The sequence below is a fragment of the Bos indicus genome, chromosome 15, assembly GCF_029378745.1.
Source record: "Bos indicus isolate NIAB-ARS_2022 breed Sahiwal x Tharparkar chromosome 15, NIAB-ARS_B.indTharparkar_mat_pri_1.0, whole genome shotgun sequence".
In the NCBI taxonomy this organism is placed as follows: Eukaryota; Metazoa; Chordata; class Mammalia; order Artiodactyla; family Bovidae; genus Bos; species Bos indicus.
The window spans coordinates 7,695,317-7,715,606 of NC_091774.1; the positions used below are offsets into that span (position 1 = coordinate 7,695,317).

General features: G+C 38.2%; 1 protein-coding gene across 1 annotated transcript in view; it reads left to right on the forward strand.

Annotated features, from left to right (window-relative positions):
- Positions 1 to 749: 749 nt before the first annotated feature.
- TRPC6 (transient receptor potential cation channel subfamily C member 6) overlaps positions 750 to 20,290 on the forward strand; it is a 160,526-nt gene continuing 140,985 nt past the window's right edge. Inside the window, exon 1 of the mRNA XM_070803331.1 lies at positions 750 to 1,218. Coding sequence (XP_070659432.1) covers positions 1,052 to 1,218 — 167 coding nt within the window. The 5' untranslated portion in view covers positions 750 to 1,051. The remainder of the gene's footprint in view (positions 1,219 to 20,290) is intronic.

Genomic DNA, 20,290 nt, shown 5'->3' on the forward strand with positions numbered 1-20,290 from the left:
TATTTGTTGAATAAATGAATGGATTCTTAACTGACAATTGCTTGAACTACTACAGTTAGTGATTCATCCTTGTTGAGTAGTTTTACTTCACACGTGTACGGAGATTAAGTCAGAATTTAAAACTAAGTCTTAAAATTAAAAACAGTTCTGAAATGTGGGAAACATCTGGCAGAGAAGTAATTCTGGCATTTGCAATGATGGAAGAAAAGTTTTTTCTCTTAAGTAAGCAGGTTGTTGGCCTCTATTGGTGTTATCGAAAAATGCTGGCCTATTTTGGTTGATTTGCTCAGGAACTGGGACCATCTGGCACTGGGAACATAGAATGTTGTTCATTATAAAGTGAAGAGTTATCACTTCGGGGGTAGGGAGGGGGAGAGAGAATGCCCTAAGAAGATGAAGGCAGTATGGAGCAAGGAGAGGCTCCTGTCTTTTAAAACAGTTGAGTTCTTGGTTCTCTGAGTCTTACTTAAGAGAAGCTTCCTAGAAAGTTCTTCATTTGGATGGTTTCTAAATAAGCACTCTTAGGGCCTAGAAAAAAAAAAAAAAAAGTGTGTATGGCTCCACCTACTTGAGGTTCCTCTTGGCTCTGAAAGTTGTGGCTCCACGATAGGCTTCGGCTGCTTTCTGGAACCTCGTTCTGATCCCTTTAAAGGTGGGATCATGACGGAGGGCGCGGGGGAAGAAGGCGGGAGCCGAGGGCTGGAGTCTCGGTTGACATAGTAACTCCAGCGCGGTCTCCCGGGCTCTCGGCTCTCAGGCTCCGCTGCCGCCCTCCGCCCCGCCTGGGCTCGCTCGGCCCGGGAGCCCCAGCCACCTCCTCGAGGGTCCCCCGCCCCGTCTGCTTGGCGCCCCGCTACGTGGCGACTGCTTCCCGGGCCCGCGGGGCAGCCGCGCGCGGATCTCAGCCCGCGGGGCGTCTGCGCGCCCAGCCTCAGCCTCGCCCCGGGGGCGCCGGGCCGCCGCGGGCCCCTGAGCACCGGGTCCCCGCGGGAATTGCTGAGGCGGCTCCGTCACGAGCGGGACCCCGGCCCGTCAATCGGGCGTCCCCGCCATGAACCAGAGCCCGGCCGCGTTCGGGCCCCGGAGGGGCGGCTCTCCCGCCGTGGTGGCCGGGGCTGGCGCGCGGCGCAACGAGAGCCAAGACTACCTGCTCATGGACTCGGAGCTGGGAGACGACGCGCAGCCCCCGCTGCCTGCCTACGGCTACTACCCCTGCCTGTGAGTGCTGGCGCCGCGGGCGGGCGGGCGGGCGGGTCCCCAGGGGCCCGAGGGGGCCGAGCGCGCGGGGCCAAGTGCGCCCCGGCGAGCGCGCGCGGGGCGCCGGCTCCCGACGCCGCCCCAGCCGGTCCGCTCCGTTTCCCCCGCGTCCTCGAGGAGCTCCCTCGTCACAGTCGTGGCCCGGGCTGATTCACAGTTGCGTCCCCTGTGGCACGCCGCTGTGGGTTGATGAGAACTCTCAGGGTCGCCGGCGCAGCTCGGCGCTCCTGCCCGCGGGGGGCTCGGTGACCCGCGCGCCCCGCCGTCCGAACGCGCCCCGCCGGCACCCTTCAAGAGGCGCCCGCAGGCCCGCGGGCCCTGGCCGGCCGCCGAGTTCGCAGGCGGTGGAGAAATGCCGCCTCCAGGCTCACCTCCCCGCCGCGCGCACCTCTCACCGAGGGCTCCCGGGAGGGAATTGTTACAGGTGCGCGCCCAGGAGACTCGGCAGGGGAGAAGCCCCAGAGGGCTGTGGGGGGTGGACTCCGAGGAACTACGAGATCTTATTCAAAAGTCTACAGGGTTTCTTTTTTGGCGGGTAGAGGATGAGAGGCAGCGGCGGGCCGAGGGCGAAGCGGGGCGAAGTCTCCCGCTCGCTGCAGGCCTGGGCCCAGAAGTGTGGCGGGCAGAGAGCCTTTCTGTCTCCCAGCCCCTTTAGTTGACTATAGGGTCTGGTTTCTTGACACGTCACATCATCTGCATGGGGTTTCCCACGGAAAGCAGTTCTCAGTAGCAGTTCTCTAAGCAGCTCTAGAGGGGTGTGTGTGTGTGTGTGTGTGTGGGTCTGGAGGCAGAATAGGGGGGCAGGATCGATGGGGACACCTTCAGATCACTGCTCAGGGCTGCGCAGCGTCAAGGTCTGCTGTGGATCCTTTTCCCAGGAGTGTGTGTGTGTGTGTGTGTGTGTGTCTGGAGGCAGAATAGGGGGGCAGGATCGATGGGGACACCTTCAGATCACTGCTCAGGGCTGCGCAGCGTCAAGGTCTGCTGTGGATCCTTTTCCCAGGAGGAAGTGACCCCCAGAAGATGCTGCATGTAATTTTCCCCCTAGATAAAAAGAAAAAACCTGTAACTCCTTCCCTTCATTTGTGTACTGTACGGTTTGAAAACATCCTCCCTTAAAGAAATCTTATACTTTAACTTGACATTAAATTAGAAAGTATTACTATGTCTGTTATTACAGAAATTGTCAAACTTTAATGGCCACATGAATTACCTATGGAGCTTGTTAAAATGCAGATTCTGATTCAGTAGGGTCTAGGTGCAGCCAAAATTTCTGCATTTCCAACAGTCTCTGAGAAGATAAGGAGACTGCTGGTCCGTGGAGCACACTTTGAGTAGCAAGGAGATATATCTCAAGAAAAGACAGAATGTAAATCAATTCTGCATACTCTGAATGTAGCTACTTGCAAGTTTGCTTCGAGGGTATGTTTAAAACACATGGATTTTTTACATTGACTTAGATTTGAGCTTACCCTTAAGTCTGAGGGTTATGTTTGGTAATGTTACCTGTAAGTTAAGTAACTTATAAAAGCTATATTGCTTTTTAAAAGTTATGCTGTTCCATAGACAAAAATCTATTTTTTTTTATCATTTAATCATTCTGTAGTCACTTGTTACTTTGTGGGGAAAATTGATTTTTAAAACTTGTGGATATATATTAGTAGTGAAAGAGACGAAATAAAATAGTAATTCCAAGTTGTCCTGAAAAATAACCCTAATGCTTTCTTCAAATGTGGTTTCCTTCCTCGTTGATTTATCTAGTTTTTATATCATCTACTATTTAGAGAAAAAGTATTTTTCTGCATTAAGGAATCCCAGATCATTTTTAATGCATTGGTAACAGAGAGATCAACAGAAATATTTTAATGTGCTTCAATTCATAATGAACACCTTCTGTCAGGTCAAACATATGATAGCAAACTAAAGAGTGAGCCATGTTTCTAAATAAGACTTTGGTCTTGTCCAAATCTATTATTTCCGAAAGGTTCTATAGTAACTTTTCATCACTGTTTACTCTTACAGGGTTTTTATTTTTTTCCTCTTGAATAATCAAGTTACTGAAAAATCTTCACCAATAAACATCAGCACTTCACACCTGTGATTTATGAGAAAGAATTAAGGAAAATCATTTCCTTCTGGTAGAGGATACAAATAAGCCCTTGTCTATGCTTTTGACTTATAATTTAAACAATTTCATATATTTTCCTAGAGTAGGAGGCATATTATTTTTGAAAGTTGAAATAACTAGTACACTTTAGGTTTGGTTCTGCCATTATCTCAAATTATTGAGATTTTCCCATGTAAGAACAGATTTTTGCAAATTGTCATTTCTGTGGGATAAGTTCTATGGACTCTTGCTAAAACTATTCTTTTTCATAGTTCACTTTTGTAGAAAGATTTTCTTACATATATTTATGAGGCTTTTACTACTGAAATTTGTGCCTAACTATCTTGTTTGAGAGTAATTACATATTCTCAGGCTTTAAGAGCAATAAGTAACATTTTGAAGTTAGTATTTAGAAGAAAAAGATTCAAATTCTTTTTTTCAACTTCTAATTGAAAATAAATTAATTCAATCTATTTTAATCAGTTTGTAATGGTGATTAGCAAGAAATGTCCATGTCCTGGGAGGATCCCAGAAGTTATATCACAGAATTCCTTCATTTTGAAGATAAATATGTCTTTAGTCCATCACTTCTGAACATGGAGAAGAATTCTGTACATAAAGCATGTTAAGTGTTTCTAAATTCTCAAGATCTGAAACAATTCAGCTAAAATTCCTGCTTGGAAATGACTGATTGATTACAAACTGTAAACTAAAGCTCTGGCAAAACAGTAGACTGAGATATTCTGAAACAGACTCTTGGTTACAAACGCCTAGCAGTAATGGATAAAATAATTAAAAGGATTTTAACATGCTGCCCAATTTTGAAAAAAAAAAAAAAAGTGATTACTATTTGCCAAAAGCAAGGAAGTTAAAAGCCAGAGGATATCCTGGGGACTGATGCTGTGGTTGCCCCAGGGGTTAGAGGTTTGGGTGACCAGGAAGCTGGAGTCTAATATGCATTTGAGGTAGAGAGAAACTAAGGCCTTGGCCCCAGATGAGGCAGAGAGTTGGAATTGAGACATCCCTGCTGCTGCTGCTGCTGCTAAGTCACTTCAGTCGTGTCCAACTCTGTGTGACTCCATAGACATCCCTAGCCCCTGCGTAAAACCAGGACCCTATATTAGTGAAAAGTTAGGCTAGAATAATATGCTGTCAGTACAGTGAGAAGAAACTTTCTTTTCCTCTTAAAAGAATAACTTTTAAGAGGAAAAGAAATCTTCCCTTAAGAATTTTATTCTTCAGGCCTGCACATCATGTGACTTTATTTTGCTTTTGCTTTTTATACCACCTAACTGACCTAGAAATCATCAAATTGACAAATACCCCTGAGGCTCCTAGAAAAGTAAAACAGAAAACCATTCTGAAAGTACAGAAGTCTAGACTGCTAAGGATTTTCAAGAAAACAGCAAGCCCTGCTAAAGACATGATCGCTGTAATACATGATGAAACACACAAGGAAGTAATCGACTAAACAAAAGTTAGCAGACGATACAAGCCATGAGAGGGAAAATTAACATGAGACCTAACAGCAGTACTGGATCCTTAAAAACTTGAGATGATATTGCAGCATAAAAGAGAATATATAAAATGAATATGTGTATAGTTTTGAGTGCTTCCCTGGTGCTTTAGACGGTAAAGCATCTGCCTGCAATGTAAGGGACCCAGGTTTGATCCCTGGGTTGGGAAGATCCCCTGGAGAAGGAAATGACTCCCCACTCCAGTATTCTTGCCTGGACAATTCCATGGACACAAAACCTTGACAGTATAAAAGAAGACATTAAGCCCAAACAAAGAATAAGTTATTTAAAAAAAACAAAAACCACAAGTAGAAAACCTGTAAAAGAAAAAGACAATTTTGAAATAAAACCTCAATGGAAGATTTAAAAGTGAAGACTAACCATGGTATAATTGATAGTAATACCTAGAATACAGAGATATAAATAAGTGGAGAATATAAACATTCAGGCAAAAGCTCCAGAAGGAGAAAATATAGAGAATGAGGGTGAGGCAATATTTGAATAGATAATAAGTGATAATTTTTCTGAAGTGATTCATTCTCATGTTTATGAAGTACAAGAATATTAGTGCGATGCAGAAACATAAACTTATTTAAATGTATCATATTGAAATTGAAGAACACTAAAGAAGAAACATTAAAAAATAAACCAAAATATGAGAGATTTGAATGAGTAAGTTTTAAAATTCAAAATATGGAAATGTACTCATACTGTATCTTGATACCTAGGTTATGCAATGTGAAGCTTGTGAGAACTATGGTTTTCTTTTATGTAAAGCAGTTTTTACTCTCTAGTTATTAATGTAGTTTTTAATTTTTTTAATACAAAGTCACTGCTCCATTGCTGGTAGGATTTGTTTAAACATGGATACAGACAAAAAGGGATTCCAAGGGTCATTAAATCATGGTCTCAGAAGAAACCCAAAGAGATTCTTTAATTCACATGATGAAACACAAATTACCTTTTAAAGAAATGTTTTAATGGATCACAGACCTTTTAAAATCGTTATTGACCTCAGGATGGTTTTGGACGAAACCTGTCTAATGAGCCCAAGGACCCAGACTATGAACTCCTGATTTAAGAGAGGTAACTTAATATCAGAGACCACAGATAAATAGAATCCCCCCATGTAGCCTTCTTTTCTCCATCAAAATTATGTATTAATAAGGAAATGAAAAATTCAGGCTGCAGGCTATAAAATGTTTTTCTGACATTAATTGTTGACAGAGTATAGTACATGACTCTCTCGAAGTTTGATTGAAGTTAGGGTGTGGATATACCTTCAGTCAAGCTTCAAGAGAAGTTTGCAATGCAAGAGACCCCAGTTTGATTCCTGTGTTGGGAAGATCCACTGGAGAAGGGATAGTCTACCGAGTCCAGTATTCTTGGGCTTTCCTGATGGCTTAGCTGGTAAAGAATCCACCTGAAATGTGGGAGAATTGGGTTCAATCCTTGGGTTGGGATGATCCCCTGGAGAAGGGAACAGCTACTCACTCCAGTATTCTGGCCTGGAGAATTCTGTGGACTGTGTAGTCCATGAGGTGGCAAAGAGTCGGACACGACTGAGAACTTTCACTTTCTTTCAGAGTATCCATCAAAACTATGAATCACAGTACATTTTTATATGCTTGTTATACCTCCATCATTTTTGCCTCCACATGTCTGATAAATACGTTATTCAAACATCTATTTCACTTTTCTACACTTCTTTGCTCACATATCTGTTTCCACCAGACCGTATGCCTCCAGAGGTGGGGCTGTCCTTCATCCCTTACACTTAGCAGAGTGTCTAGCAAAGAGAAGGTATAAATTAATTTATTCTTCAACAGAGACATGGTACTCTTCTCCGCATTTATTCTGATAAGGAATAAAGTGATGCTGGCTCTTTTCGTAAAATAGCTTCTGAGTCCTTTAAGGAAGGTAAAAGAGTGAATGTCCACCTAGAAGGAGATACCCAGATCTTCTATGCCAGCTGCTGTTTTGTGGAGATTCACCCTCTTCTGGGGAAGCTGTCACTGATGACCTTGCCACAACACTGCTCTCCTTTTAGCTCTAGCCCCAGGCGCTTCCCTTCAGGTTCCTTCTGCTCACCTGAGGTAAGGTGAGCAGAATTAGCAGTCCAGTTCAGTTCAGTTCAGTCTCTCAGTCGTGTCTGACTCTTTGCGAGCACACCAGGCCTCCCTGTCCATCACCAACTCCTGGAGTTTACTCACTTATCAAATGTTTAGGGATAACAAAAGAGAATTAACATACAGAGACAAACTCCCAGCTGGCTGTGACTGTCTTTCCCCTCATTTGTGAAGCTTCTTAAGGACTGACTCCTCCCTAATGCCAAGCTTCATCCAGTTGGCAGAGAGTATTCTCCCCCACTCTACCTCACAAAGACCATCCCCAAACAATCTAGCTCTTAATAGTCAGTCTTAGCCCAGATGGATAAAGGAATACCACTCACTTAAGATATGCCTTTCAAACTCCCATTTGTTTTTCTAGTTTCTCCTTCCTTCTTTCCTGGATCATTGACCTTAGGTATGTCTAATCCTTTAAACAGAGACCCCACCACTTAGCCCAACAGGTATGACTTCACTCTTGGACCCATAGGGGCATTTTCTTGAGAACACAACCACCCAGCAGCTGTAAAAGGGATTTCCAAATAAAATCAAGGGTCTCATTTCCTTATAAAAACACAGTTATCAAAAGAAATATAAAATCCATCAAAGGAAGTATGTGTGATATCATGATTTCTTATGATATCACAAACATAAGATTCAGAGAATCTTAGTATCTATTATGTCCTTTGAAAAAAAAAATAGTATCCATAACCATAAAGCAAAAACCTGGACCTTGGTTAAGAGTTTGCAGTTTGGAAGCTGCAAAGCAAGTGTGAAAATCACCTTTGGCTCTGCTTCCTCTTCTTCATTTAGCAATCAACATCTCCTCTAGCTGCCATTTGGATTAATGGTGGATCTCTTTCAGTTGACCACTTTGCAGGATTATGTTCTGCATGACAGAAACCAGATATTTTGTTTCTAAATCTCCCTGGATTGAAGTAATCAACATCTGCTGATAACAGTTTATTGTCATGAAATGTTATTAGGGTCTCAGCACTGTGAGCTGTGGCATTATTGCAGGATGTGCTGAAATACACACACTTGTTCTGTAACAGAATGTTTACCTCTAGGAAGACCTTGCATAATTTTTAACTTCATAAGGCATTCATCTTTGCCTCTTAGAGAGTAAATCATAAAAGGAAAACATTTTCTTGAGCCCATTCTTCGTTTCCTGCCTCTGTCATAAAAAAATGCTAAACATAATTGGATCCAGTTGGGTAAAATTACCATTTGTGATTGCTCTTTGTTTAGGAGTCATCTGCTGGGTTTTAGTGCATGGAGAAGTGCTCATCTGTATGCCAAATTTCAGTTAAACTTGTATATCTAAAACTTGGTATGCTGTTGAAGATCCTTAAGCAGTTGGAATGGACTGAATCACATTTCTTATAGAATGTCCATTTGGAGCAGGATATAGAAATGATACATGCTGTTACAATGAAACAATGATACCCAAACAACACAGGTAGTTGCAACCTAATTGTTCTCAGCCCCAAAGAGGAGCAATGGTGTTGACTAGAGTTAGTTATTTACAGGCCCAGGCGAGTTGCTGTTTCTGTAGAGGAGTAATCTGTAAAGTATTTACATATATTTTGAGGGACTACCATTTTTTGAATACCTACTCTGTAGCAGATTCTTTTCTAATTGTCATACAAATGTAATTTGCTCTTCAAGGCAACTACTTGGCTATTTTTAATGTCCATTTTGTAGATGACCCATGCTGAAGTTTAGAGATGTTAGACAATGTTTAGAATGTTACATAGCTGGCAAGTTGTTGTCAAGTGGATAATAAGCAAATGCATTTTAGATAGTGCAGGCTGGAGCTCGTGGAGGAAGGGCTGGCTGGTTGCAGTGTCCTCTCAGCATCCTGTATAATCATGCCTGCACCCAGCACAGCTGGCTGTGTTGTGGGTGTGCTCTGGGAGTGCACACTCATCACTCCTCATCTCTTCTTTGATAGGCACTTGAGAAGCCACAGGTTAGCTCTGATGCACTGAACCAAGATTCCTGACCTGTGCTCCTTTTATCTAAGTTATACTCTGGCAAGAGAAGAAGACAGGAAGAAAGGTTATGAATAGCAGGAATAAGTATGTTTCACTTCTACCTCTTCTCTCTGTTGAAATCTTAATCACCTATGAAGGTCAAGCTTTATATTCCACTAATTCATTAATCTGTTTATTCATTCATCTTTGACCTTATGTGATTATGTCACATAATAATAAAAATAGCAGCTAGATTTATTAGGGGTTTCTGTGTGCTAGGGCCTCCTCTAAGTGCTTTATAGCCTTTAATACTTCTAGCAAATCTGTGAGGTATGCACTTTTATAATCACCGTTTCACTGATACTTTATTGATAAGAAAGAAAAAAAAAAAGCAACCACAGCAATGAGAGGGTAACTTGCCAAGGATTACACAGCCAGTAGTTGACAGAAAGAAAGGAAAGAACAGAAGATTCTTTTTTTATCACTTATCTAGACAAACAGTGAAACTAGGTTTTAAATAACTGCCAATCTTTGTCACCAAAGGAAGATTAATAATGCATCAAAGCTAGATAATCTGTAAATTACTAATTTTACCAATGGTCCTCAAGCTGATTATGACACTTTAAAGGTTACAAAAGATGAAACTTTCTTTTGGTCTTGATTTCTATCAAGTGGATAAATTGCTTCTGTGCTATAAAACAGGTTGTATCAGAAAAACTGACCTGACTCAGAGGGTAGTGTGATACTGTGGATTTATTTCGTTGCAGGATTTGCATAATTTTTAAAGCATTTTACATGGTATTCATCTGAAAGTATATATTGCCAGAAATCAATTACAGCATGAATAGCTATGTTAAGATTGATTGCCTTTTCAAGACAGATTCCATGTTTCGGTTACAGAAACTGCTTGTAGCATAAAGAGCATTTTGCCCTGACATGGGTGGGTCAGCACAAAACCCTTGCACAAAACTGGGAAGCGTTCTCTTCATGGGAATTACTAAGAAAATTATCTTGAAATTTAAAATAAGAATTGGAAATGATGTAATTTCTAAACTCTTTTAAGGTTTCTTTTAGGCAGTTAAACTGTTAGGGTAATAATACAAATAAGTTTTATCTATGTTAACCTTTTTGAAACAGAATTTTGAATTGAACAGGTTGAAGGATGGCAGTGGTTGCTATGAACAGCTGATTCCTGAACACTGTAAGAATCCTCTCCTCTCCCCAGGAAAATGTTTTCTGCAGGACCCCTTTTCTTGGAGGAGCATTCAGGGCCAGACACAGTATTCTTTCTTGAATAATGTATTCATTTTTTTCAATGAATGTTTATTAAGCTCCTTTAATGGGTCAAGTTCCATATTAGAGAACTCTGGATATCATATTTCATAGAGTCCAAGATTCTATCAATTTTAACCTATCCTGATGTTTATATGCCTTTGAAAAGCAAGAAAAGATGATATCAATTACATTATACCTTAGATTTTTATATGATAACTATTGAACTATATCTTTATATTTAATTATGGGCTTTCCTGGTGGCTCAGTAGTAATGAATCCACCTTCAGAGCAGGAGATGCAAGTTCAATCCCTGGGTCAGGAAGATATCCTGGAGAAGGAAATTGCAACTCACTCCAGTATTCTTGCCTGGGAAATCCCATGGACAGAAGAGCCTGGTAGGCTATAGTCCCTGGGGTTGCAAAGAGTCAGATGTGACTTAGTGACTAAACAAGATCAAGGTATAGGTTTGGGTCATATATAACTCTTATGCACATATGAAAAAAGAAAGTCTAAACAAAATGAATTTAGTTAAAGTTCTAATAAAGCTTCTTAGCATTAAGAGATGAACTTTCCTGAGCCATTTTCAACTCAGAATTTTCAATATCTATGTTTCTCCACACAGTCTTATCCTCTGTTCCCAAAACCAATTGGTGATGCAGCATTTCTTTAAAGAATCCAAAGAAACCAAAGCTTTTGTTTCTAGGCAGTTAAGCTGACTTTGCAGTTATGTGTGTTCAGTCCCTAAGTTGTGTCTAACTCTGCAACCCCATGGACTGCAGCATGCCAGGTTTCCCTGTCCTTCACTGTCTCCTGCAATTTGCTCGCATTCATATCCATTGAGTCGGTGATGCTGTCTAACCATCTCATTCTCTGTCATCCCCTTCTCCTGCTCTCAATCTTTCCCAGCAACGGGGCCTTTACCAATGAATTGGCTCTTTGCATCAGGTGGCCAGAGTATTAGAGCTTCAGCTTCATCATCAGTCCTTTCTAGTGAATATTCAGGGTTGATTTCCTTCAGGATGAGCTGGTTTGAAATCCTTGCTGTCCAAGAAACTCTCAAGAGTCTTCTCCAGCACCACAGTTCGAAAGCATCTATATTCTTCAGCACTCAGCCTTCTTTATTGTCCAATTCTCACATCTGTACATGACTACTGGAAAAACCATAGCTTTGACTATATGGACCTTGGTCAGCAAAATGATATATTTGCTTTTTAATACACTGTCTAGATTTATCATAGCTTTTCTTCTAAGGAGCCAAGTGTCTTTTAATTTCATGGCTGCAGTCATTCTCAGCAGTGACTTTGTAATTATATAGAGCTAGACTATTTTGACTTAACAGTTCCTGAACGTTGCTGAACAAATGTGATTCACAACCATTTCCCATGTATGATCCATCCTCCCCTATACACACATGCACATACATACACGTATTAGTTTCTCAGGCTTGAGAGGTATGTTTATCTATTGTTTCCAAGATTTATTTTCAAGCCACTGTCATCCATTTTGCAATTTTGGAGCCATTTCTTTTAATTCTTACACAGATACTGGCAATGGAAAACTATCATGGTAATAACTGATATTTGACTAGCAGCAATTTCAAGAAGGCTATATGATAACATGCTCTATTCCAGAGAAGTTGAAGTGGGAGAAATATATGTCCTAGAATCAGTGAAATTTGGTTTTTGGTGTGCTAGAGTTGGGGTAAATGAAAGCAGGTGAGGTAGGAAAGATTACAAGGCAGACAATATGCTTTATTATCTGTATAGAATTTGAGAGTTTTGAATTTTAACCTCTACGTGACTTTGAAACACAGGTAAGACCATACCAATCTTGTTTGATCCTAACAGCAAACTTGTGTGATAGGTAGTGTTATTTCTACTTGTAAATGAGGAGACGAGTTCAGAAAGGTTAAGTAACGTGTCTATGAATTTATAGCTCTTAAAAATCTGAGCTTGTGTTTGAACTCATATTTGACTGTTTGGTTTGTTTGCTTGTTCGCTTTTCACCTTCAGTCTCTGAACTTCTTCCCCCACTGGAATGGGAGCTCTATGAGGGCAGGGATACAGTCTGTAAATGCTGACTAGCATTTGGCAGGGACTCAGTAAATATTTGGTGGGTGAATGAATGCAAAGTCTTCTTTATACAAATTGATTCCAGTTGATTGGCCTTACCACTAAAATTCTTTTTCTGGGCATCATACAGTTTTGTGAGACTTTGCTTTTAGGGTACCATGTTTTCCTCTTAGTCTTTTAAAGAATACTACAATATTAGAGTCTTTTATTCTTGCAGCTTCAGTCATTTAATGAATTCTAAGAGTTTTGTGATATATATTTTATTTGATCCCTAACATTGTGCTTGTTAAATATTTTTAAATAATCCTACAAACAAGAAAATATGAATATAATGCAATTATTTTGCATTATGTTGATAGACAACTCATGGGGATTAATCTTTTTTGTTTTTACTGTAATGGCAAGAGGAAAGGCACTTGAGTTTCTATTTAAGTTGAAAAAGTTTATGAAAACTGAACTTCCAAAGACCAAAATTCATTACATTCAGGAAAGTTTTAAACACATAAATGAAAAAAAAAAATCCAGCTTACTATTGAGAAAGTGAGGAAAGAATGGTTAAATAAAATGATCTAAAAATTACATGTTAATTATAATGCAGCTATTTGAATCACATTGTGCCTGGGCAAAACTTACAATGTCATTTAGTTGAGTTTCATGGCAATATGTCTTCTTGAAATTTGATTGGTTATTCTCAAATTATATTGCAACCTAACTCAGACTTAGGCAACTTCCTTAGACAACTTCTCTTTCCTACATGTAAAAGTCTGATATACCCTCAACAGAATAGTGTTGCACACTGACTGATGTGAACACAGAAAAAATGTCAGCAGCCTTTTGTCTAAACATGCATCAGATGATGGGGATGAAAAAATGTTTTTTATCAGTGGTTTAATAATCTGGCTATATATTAGACTCACTTCAGTTCAGTTGCTCAGTCGTGTCTGACTCTGTGACCCAATGGACTGCAGCACACCAGGCGTCCCTGTCCATCACCAACTCCCAGAGTTTTATCAGACTCATGTCAATTGAGTCAGTGAGGCCATCCAACCATCTCATCCTCTGTCATCTCCTTCTCCTCCCACCTTCAATCTTTCCCAGCATAAGGGTCTTTTCAAATGAGTCAGTTCTTCACATCAAGTGGCCAAAGTTTTAGTTTCAGCATCAGTCTTTCCAATGAATATTCAGGACTGATTTCCTTTAGGATATACTGGTTGGATCTCCATGCAGTCCAAGGGACTCTCAAGAGTCTTCTCCAACACTACAGTTCATAAAGCATCAATTCTTTGGGGCTCAGCTTTCTTTATAGTCCAACCCTCACATCCATATATGACTACTGGAAAAATCATAGCTTTAACTAGACAGACCTTTGGTGGCAAAGTAATGTCTCTGCAATATTTCTTGCAGGGGGGTGTGGATATGGCCTAGGATTAATTTTTTTTTTTTAATTTCCCTGGTTGATTCAAATCATAGTCTGTTTTACAAACCTGTTGTTTCAGCTACTTTAGATTCACTATGAAAAGCAGTTAGGAACTAAACCTAATTTCAATCAAGAAAACCATTACTGTGTATTCATCCATGCAACGACATGAGATTGAAATTAATTTTTCTACCTAAGATCCAATGATCAGATAAATTGAAAAATAGTATATTTTAATTCAGCAAAGTTTCATCAAATAACCTGCTGTACAGAATGTGTATTCTTGATATGTTTTGGAGAATAGTGATAATATAGGAAATATGCTTGATAAGATGCCAGGAGAGTAATAGCTTGTTTTGTGAGAAAGTACATGATAAAAACTAGTCTGTTTTTCCAGTCTGTTTCTTAAATCAAAACATAACACAATAATTTTATATTTGAATTAGAGGAGAATGTAATTTGTTTGAATTTTATTTTTATCTTAATGTTGACCTTCTTCTTGATCTGAATTATCTATTTTCAGAAAATACGGGGGAAGTTTGACCTTCTTAAATCATCCACGATTTTATGAGTTGAAATTTCTTAAAAGGATGAAAATTCTGTTATATAAGCTTATTATCATTTAACTGGATTTCTTTTTCTGAATATTATCAAGTTTTGAAACACTCTTTTGAAATTCTGCCTCCCCCAGAATAATCTTGGAGATCATCCTGTTACAAAACAACTAGATTCTGCATGAAATATAGTAGTTTATATTTCTGTGCTTATAGGAAGTAAGGAAAATCTTATCCAACCCTGTATGCAAACGCACACATGATAGAAGTCACAGATTTCTATCAGAGCAGTAGTGAACAGTGCTGCTGCTGCTGCTGCTGCTGCTAAGTCGCTTCAGTCGTGTCCGACTCTGTGCGACCCCAGAGACGGCAGCCCACCAGGCTCCCCCGTCCCTGGGATTCTCCAGGCAAGAACATTGGAGTGGGTTGCCATTTTCCTTCTCCAGTGCATAAAAGTGAAAAGTGAAAGTGAAGTCACTCAGTTGTGTCTGACTCTTAGCGACCCCATGGACTGTGGCCCACCAGGGTCCTCTGTCCATGGGATTTTCCAGGCAAGAGTACTGGAGTGGGGTGCCATTGCCTTCTCTGAGTGAACAGTGAACTCTCTTTAAAGGCAGAATTCCATAATAAGGTGCTAATGTCAGCATTATGGTCAGGAGACTCAGCTTTGAACCTGAAAATTCTTAGTTAATCCTGGTCCCCTGGGTTCTCTACAAATTGGTAATCTTTAAATGTGATTATATATTTAATTTACAATAATTACACAAGAAAACAGCCATCAGAAGTAGGAGTCAGCAGAAATAACAAGCAAGATATAAACTTTTAAGCATGTCAATGTAAAGATTAAAGATAAGCACATAAAATTACTTTGAACTGTGTAAAGACATAGAGTCTCAAAAGTGAAAAAACAAAGGAAAGCTGTCAAAAATGAGCAAGCATGTTGAAAAAAATGACAACAGTAGAGCTTTCAGAAAAAAACCAAAAGCTATTGAAATAAAAGTATCAATGGACCAGAGTTCTTTGTGGAAGATTAAGAGCAGCTAGCAAGAGAATTGATAATTGGGGAGATAGATACTAAAAAGTTTCTCAAAATGCAATACAGAAAGATAAGAATTGTAAAATATGAGAGAGGTTAAGAAATATAGAGGCTAGAATTGGAAAGAACAGTTTATATATATTCAAAGTACCATAAGCAAAGAATAAAGGGAATGTAGTTGAGGAAACAATTAAAAAAATGGTGGCTTAGGTTTTGTTTTTTCCAGAATTAATGAACAATATAAAGCTACAGAGAAAGGCTTCTATATATCAAATAAATAAAAGGAAACACACCTAGTTACAAGGAACTGAGTGAAAAATATTAATAGGACTTTGGACATATCATTCTTTTCTGCTTTCCTTTCTTTTTTTTTTTTTTTTTTCTGCTTTCCTTTCTTACTGTTGAGATATTTGCTGGAAGAAAATTCTCTTTCTTTGGTACATAATCTGTATTTTTCTGACTGCTTACAAAGTGTTTTTAAATTTTTTTTTTTTGAAATGTAGTTTCAGTTCCTTCTATCTAGATGTGAATTTGAAATAAAGGTATTTTCAAGGGAAAAAAAAATCAAAAGCTTTTTTTTAAATCAGTATACCTACATGAAAAGAACTTGTAAGGGATGGACCATACTGCAGAAAAATGGAAACCTATCCTAGGAGGATGGTCTGTGATATTAAAGAAATAAGAACAATGAAATTGATAAATGTGGATAACATTAAATAATCATTCTCCTATAACATAATTATGTCTAATTTGTCTTTAAAAAAGAGGACAGAGCTAAAGTACTGAACAATTTCTTATAGACTAGAAGGGAATTTTCAGACTTAAAAAATTCTAAAGTCCTTATGTTGCTTAGGAAGTAGTGGAGCTTAAAGTCTACATTATAAAATTTCAAAGGAAGTCCATATAAGAATAGAAATAGAGTATATAACTGTACGAATCAGTTCAGTTCAGTTCAGTTCAGTCACTCACTCAGTCGTGTCCGACTCTTTGCGACCTCATGAATCACAGCAAGCCAGGCCTCCCTGTCCATCACCAACTCCCAGAGTTCACTCAGACTCACATCCATCAAGTCAGTGATGCCATCCAGCCATCTCATCCTCTGTCGTCCCCTTCTCCTCCTGCCCCCAGTCCTTCCCAGCATCAGAGTCTTTTCCAATGAGTCAACTCTTCGATGAGGTGGCCAAAGTACTGGAGTTTCAGCTTCAGCATCATTCCTTCCAAAGAAATCCCAGGGCTGATCTCCTTCAGAATGGACTGGTTGGATCTCCTTGCAGTCCAAGGGTCTCAAGAGTCTTCTCCAGCACCACAGTTCAAAAGCATCAGTTCTTCGGTGCTGATGTCCAACTCTCACATCCATACATGACCACAGGAAAAACCTTAGCCTTGACTAGATGGACCTCTGTTGGCAAAGTAATGTCTCTGCTTTTGAATATGCTATCTAGGTTGATCATAACTTTCCTTCCAAGGAGTAAGTGTCTTTTAATTTCATGGCTGCAGTCACTATCTGCAGTGATTTTGGAGTCCAAAAAAATAAAGTCTGACACTGTTTCCACTGTTTCCCCATCTATTTCCCATGAAGTGATGGGACCAGATGCCATGATCTTGGTTTTCTGAATATTGAGCTTTAAGCCAACTTTTTCACTCTCCACTTTCACTTTCATCAAGAGGCTTTTGAGTTCCTCTTCACTTTCTGCCATAAGGGTGGTGTCATCTGCATATCTGAGGTTATTGATATTTCATTAGAGGGAAGATAAAAAGAAAGGAAAATGGAAAAAAAGAACTGGAAAGAAAAGCAAGCAAGAAAGACGCTGCCTAGAAAAAAAAGATAAATTCAAAGAATAGCAAGTTGGTAAAACAAGTTCATATATATCAGTTAAGATAATAAATAGAAACTGACTAAATTCACTGGGAAAAATCCCCAGAAGAATAGAGTTTTCTTAATTTAGTCATTTTTCATTTAAATACGAAGTATACTTAAAATTAATGGACGTGGAAACACTGGGATCAAGACAAGAACAAAAATATTATGACAAACACAAAGAGAAATATTGGTAGGTATAATAACATCAAATTCAACAAATGTTCTAAAGCAAAAATCATTGATAGGAAAATAGAGGCAACAACAAAATAATAAAAGGTATAATACATCTGGTAGGTATAGATGTTAAAAACTTATATACCCATCTTAAAGTAGTGTTAAAAATATAAAAGCAGAGATCAAAAGAACTGTAAGAGTAACACTGACAAATCTGTCATCATAGTGGGAAATCTCAATTTTTGATAGGTTGAGCAAATAAAAAATTTTAAATAAGGAAACCTGAAAGTAAAATTATGAAACATTATTAATTGGACATATATGGAACCTGGCAGTTTAAATAATATCCACTTTTTAAATGTGAAACATTAAAATTTGTTGAGATAGCTTTTTGGTATAATACATATAAACTTTACTGAAAGAATACATACCTCATAGAAAAAAAATATCTGATCACAATATATTTGAAATAGAGATGAGCAACAAAAATAGTTTCCATCAATTTAAAAATTGATATGATAAATCTATCTATACACATACACACGTTTCATGGAACAAAGAAGAAATTATAATAGAAATTTAAAAATAAATTACAATGAAAATATTATATAGCAGTTTATAGTAGTGGTAGTAACATTGGTACTTAGACTTAAATGCTTAGAGAAAACAGAATCCAGCAAATATTTTTATTCTATAATGCTATTTTTTTGTGTTTATTCTTTTCTGTGCTCCCTTTCATAAATTGAACATTTAGCTAATGAATAAAATTAAAATTAAAAACAATAAAATAGTGGAGTGCAACAAATCTAAAAGTTTATTATTTTCAAAAAGTAAGTAGAAAAGACTGGTGAGCTTTATCCAGAAAAGATAATTCACAAATAAATAATATTTAGCATGAAAGATATATACACAGGTACCTGAAAGATTGAAAAAGAACATAATGATATAACATAAAAGCAGTTATCAGAGGTTGGAAAAGGTATGATAATAGACTAAATTTATGCCAAAATTTGAAAATTTAAAGCACAATGCTCGATTTTTATAGTAACAGAACATACCAAAGTTTACTTAGGAAGATATCGAGGGCCCAAATAGTTTCATAATTATTTATTAAAGAAATTTATTCAGTATATAAATATTCTCATAAAGAAAAGATAGGCTCAGGGAGTCTTATAAATAAGTTTTAGTAAATTTCCTAAACATAGATCCCTTTAATCTCTCACATACTCTTATAGGGAAGCCATTGTAACATTGTAACAACCCAAAATAGGAGTGCAAGAAAGTTATAAGACAGTTTTATTCAAAACTTTCTGAACAAAGTATTGGTAAACCAAATCCAGCAGTTAAATTCTAAAGAAATAATTTATATAATTCATCAGATCAATAAATCAAAGAAAATATATGATCATCTCAATGATAAATGAAAAATCATTTGATAAACTTGAGTATTCATTCACAGTAAAACTCAACAAAATAGGAATCTCCCCAGATCTACAGGAAAATATTCTGACACATTGTTTTAAAATTCTAGATCTAGACACTGATGACCACCTCACTTCTTCTATAGTGTGTATTGGAGAATTAACAAGCACAAAGGAAAAGAACATAAATAGAAGTAATAAGTTTGTGAAGGAAGAAGAGAATCGCTGTTATTATATAAGTATTGCAGCATTATTTAGAATAGCCAAAGTAGGTTTCCTCAATGAATGGATAAAGAAGATGTGGTATATATGTTTAATGGAATATTACTCAGCATAAGAAAGAAATCCAGTCCTTTGCAACAGCAGGATGAACCATGAGGGCATTATGCTAAGCAAATTAAGCCAGGTAAATACACATATTTTGCACTGGTATCACTTATATGTATACTCAAATTTAAAATTATAGAAGCAAAATAGAAGAAGGTTGCCAGAGGACTGTTGCTGTTAATCGCCCAGTCATGTCTGACTCTTTTGAGACCCAGTGGATCAGGATTTTCCAGGCAAGAGTACTGGAGTGGGTTGCGTTTCCTTTCTCTAGGGCATCTTCCTGACACAGGGATCGAACCTGTGTCTCCTGTGTTGGCAGGTGGATTCTTTACCTCTGAGCCACCAGGGAAACCTGCCAGAGGAGAGGAGTTGGGGAAATAGGGACAGGTTGGTAAAAACTTCTAGCTAAAAGATGAATACAGTCTGAGTCTGAGAGTCTAATAAAACATGGTGAATATAGTTGATAACATTATATTGTGAAATTGAAATTTGCTCAGAGAATGAAATTTAAATATTCTCACCAAAAAAAGTAAAGTATGTAAATATGTGGGGTGATAAATGTGTTAATTAACTAGATGGGGGAATCCCTTCACAATACTTACGTATATCAAATCACGATGTATATGCTATAAATATCTTAAAATTTATAAAGTCAATTATATCACAATAAAGCTGAGATAGCAAAACCCCAAATTATTAGCATAATATTTCCTGCATAGTAAAGTCCCAAAATTCTGTAGACAAATATAGAAATAATAAAAGAATTTAACACATTGTTATGAGATAAACATATAAAATCAATTACATTTATTTATATCAGCAACAGACTGTTATAAATCACAAAAATTACTATTCACTGAAAAAAAATAATACTTAAGGCATCAGTACTAAATCTAACCATAAATGTGCATGCTTTTATGGAATAAACTTTAAAATTGTACTGAAAAATTAAAGAATGTTCACAAAAGAAAACATGAACAGCCACCATTATGAGAGAGGTGGCTTGGCAGCTTCAGCTGCCCTTTCTGAGAGAAAGCTGATTTTTCATTAAAATAGTGATAGGGAAATTGGACATCCATATGGGGGTTAAAAAAGTATAAATTGGATCTCTAACTCACACCCTACAGAAAATTCTACTCCAGATTATTTTTAAGAGGCAAAACATTTGTTTTCATTTTTTTCTAA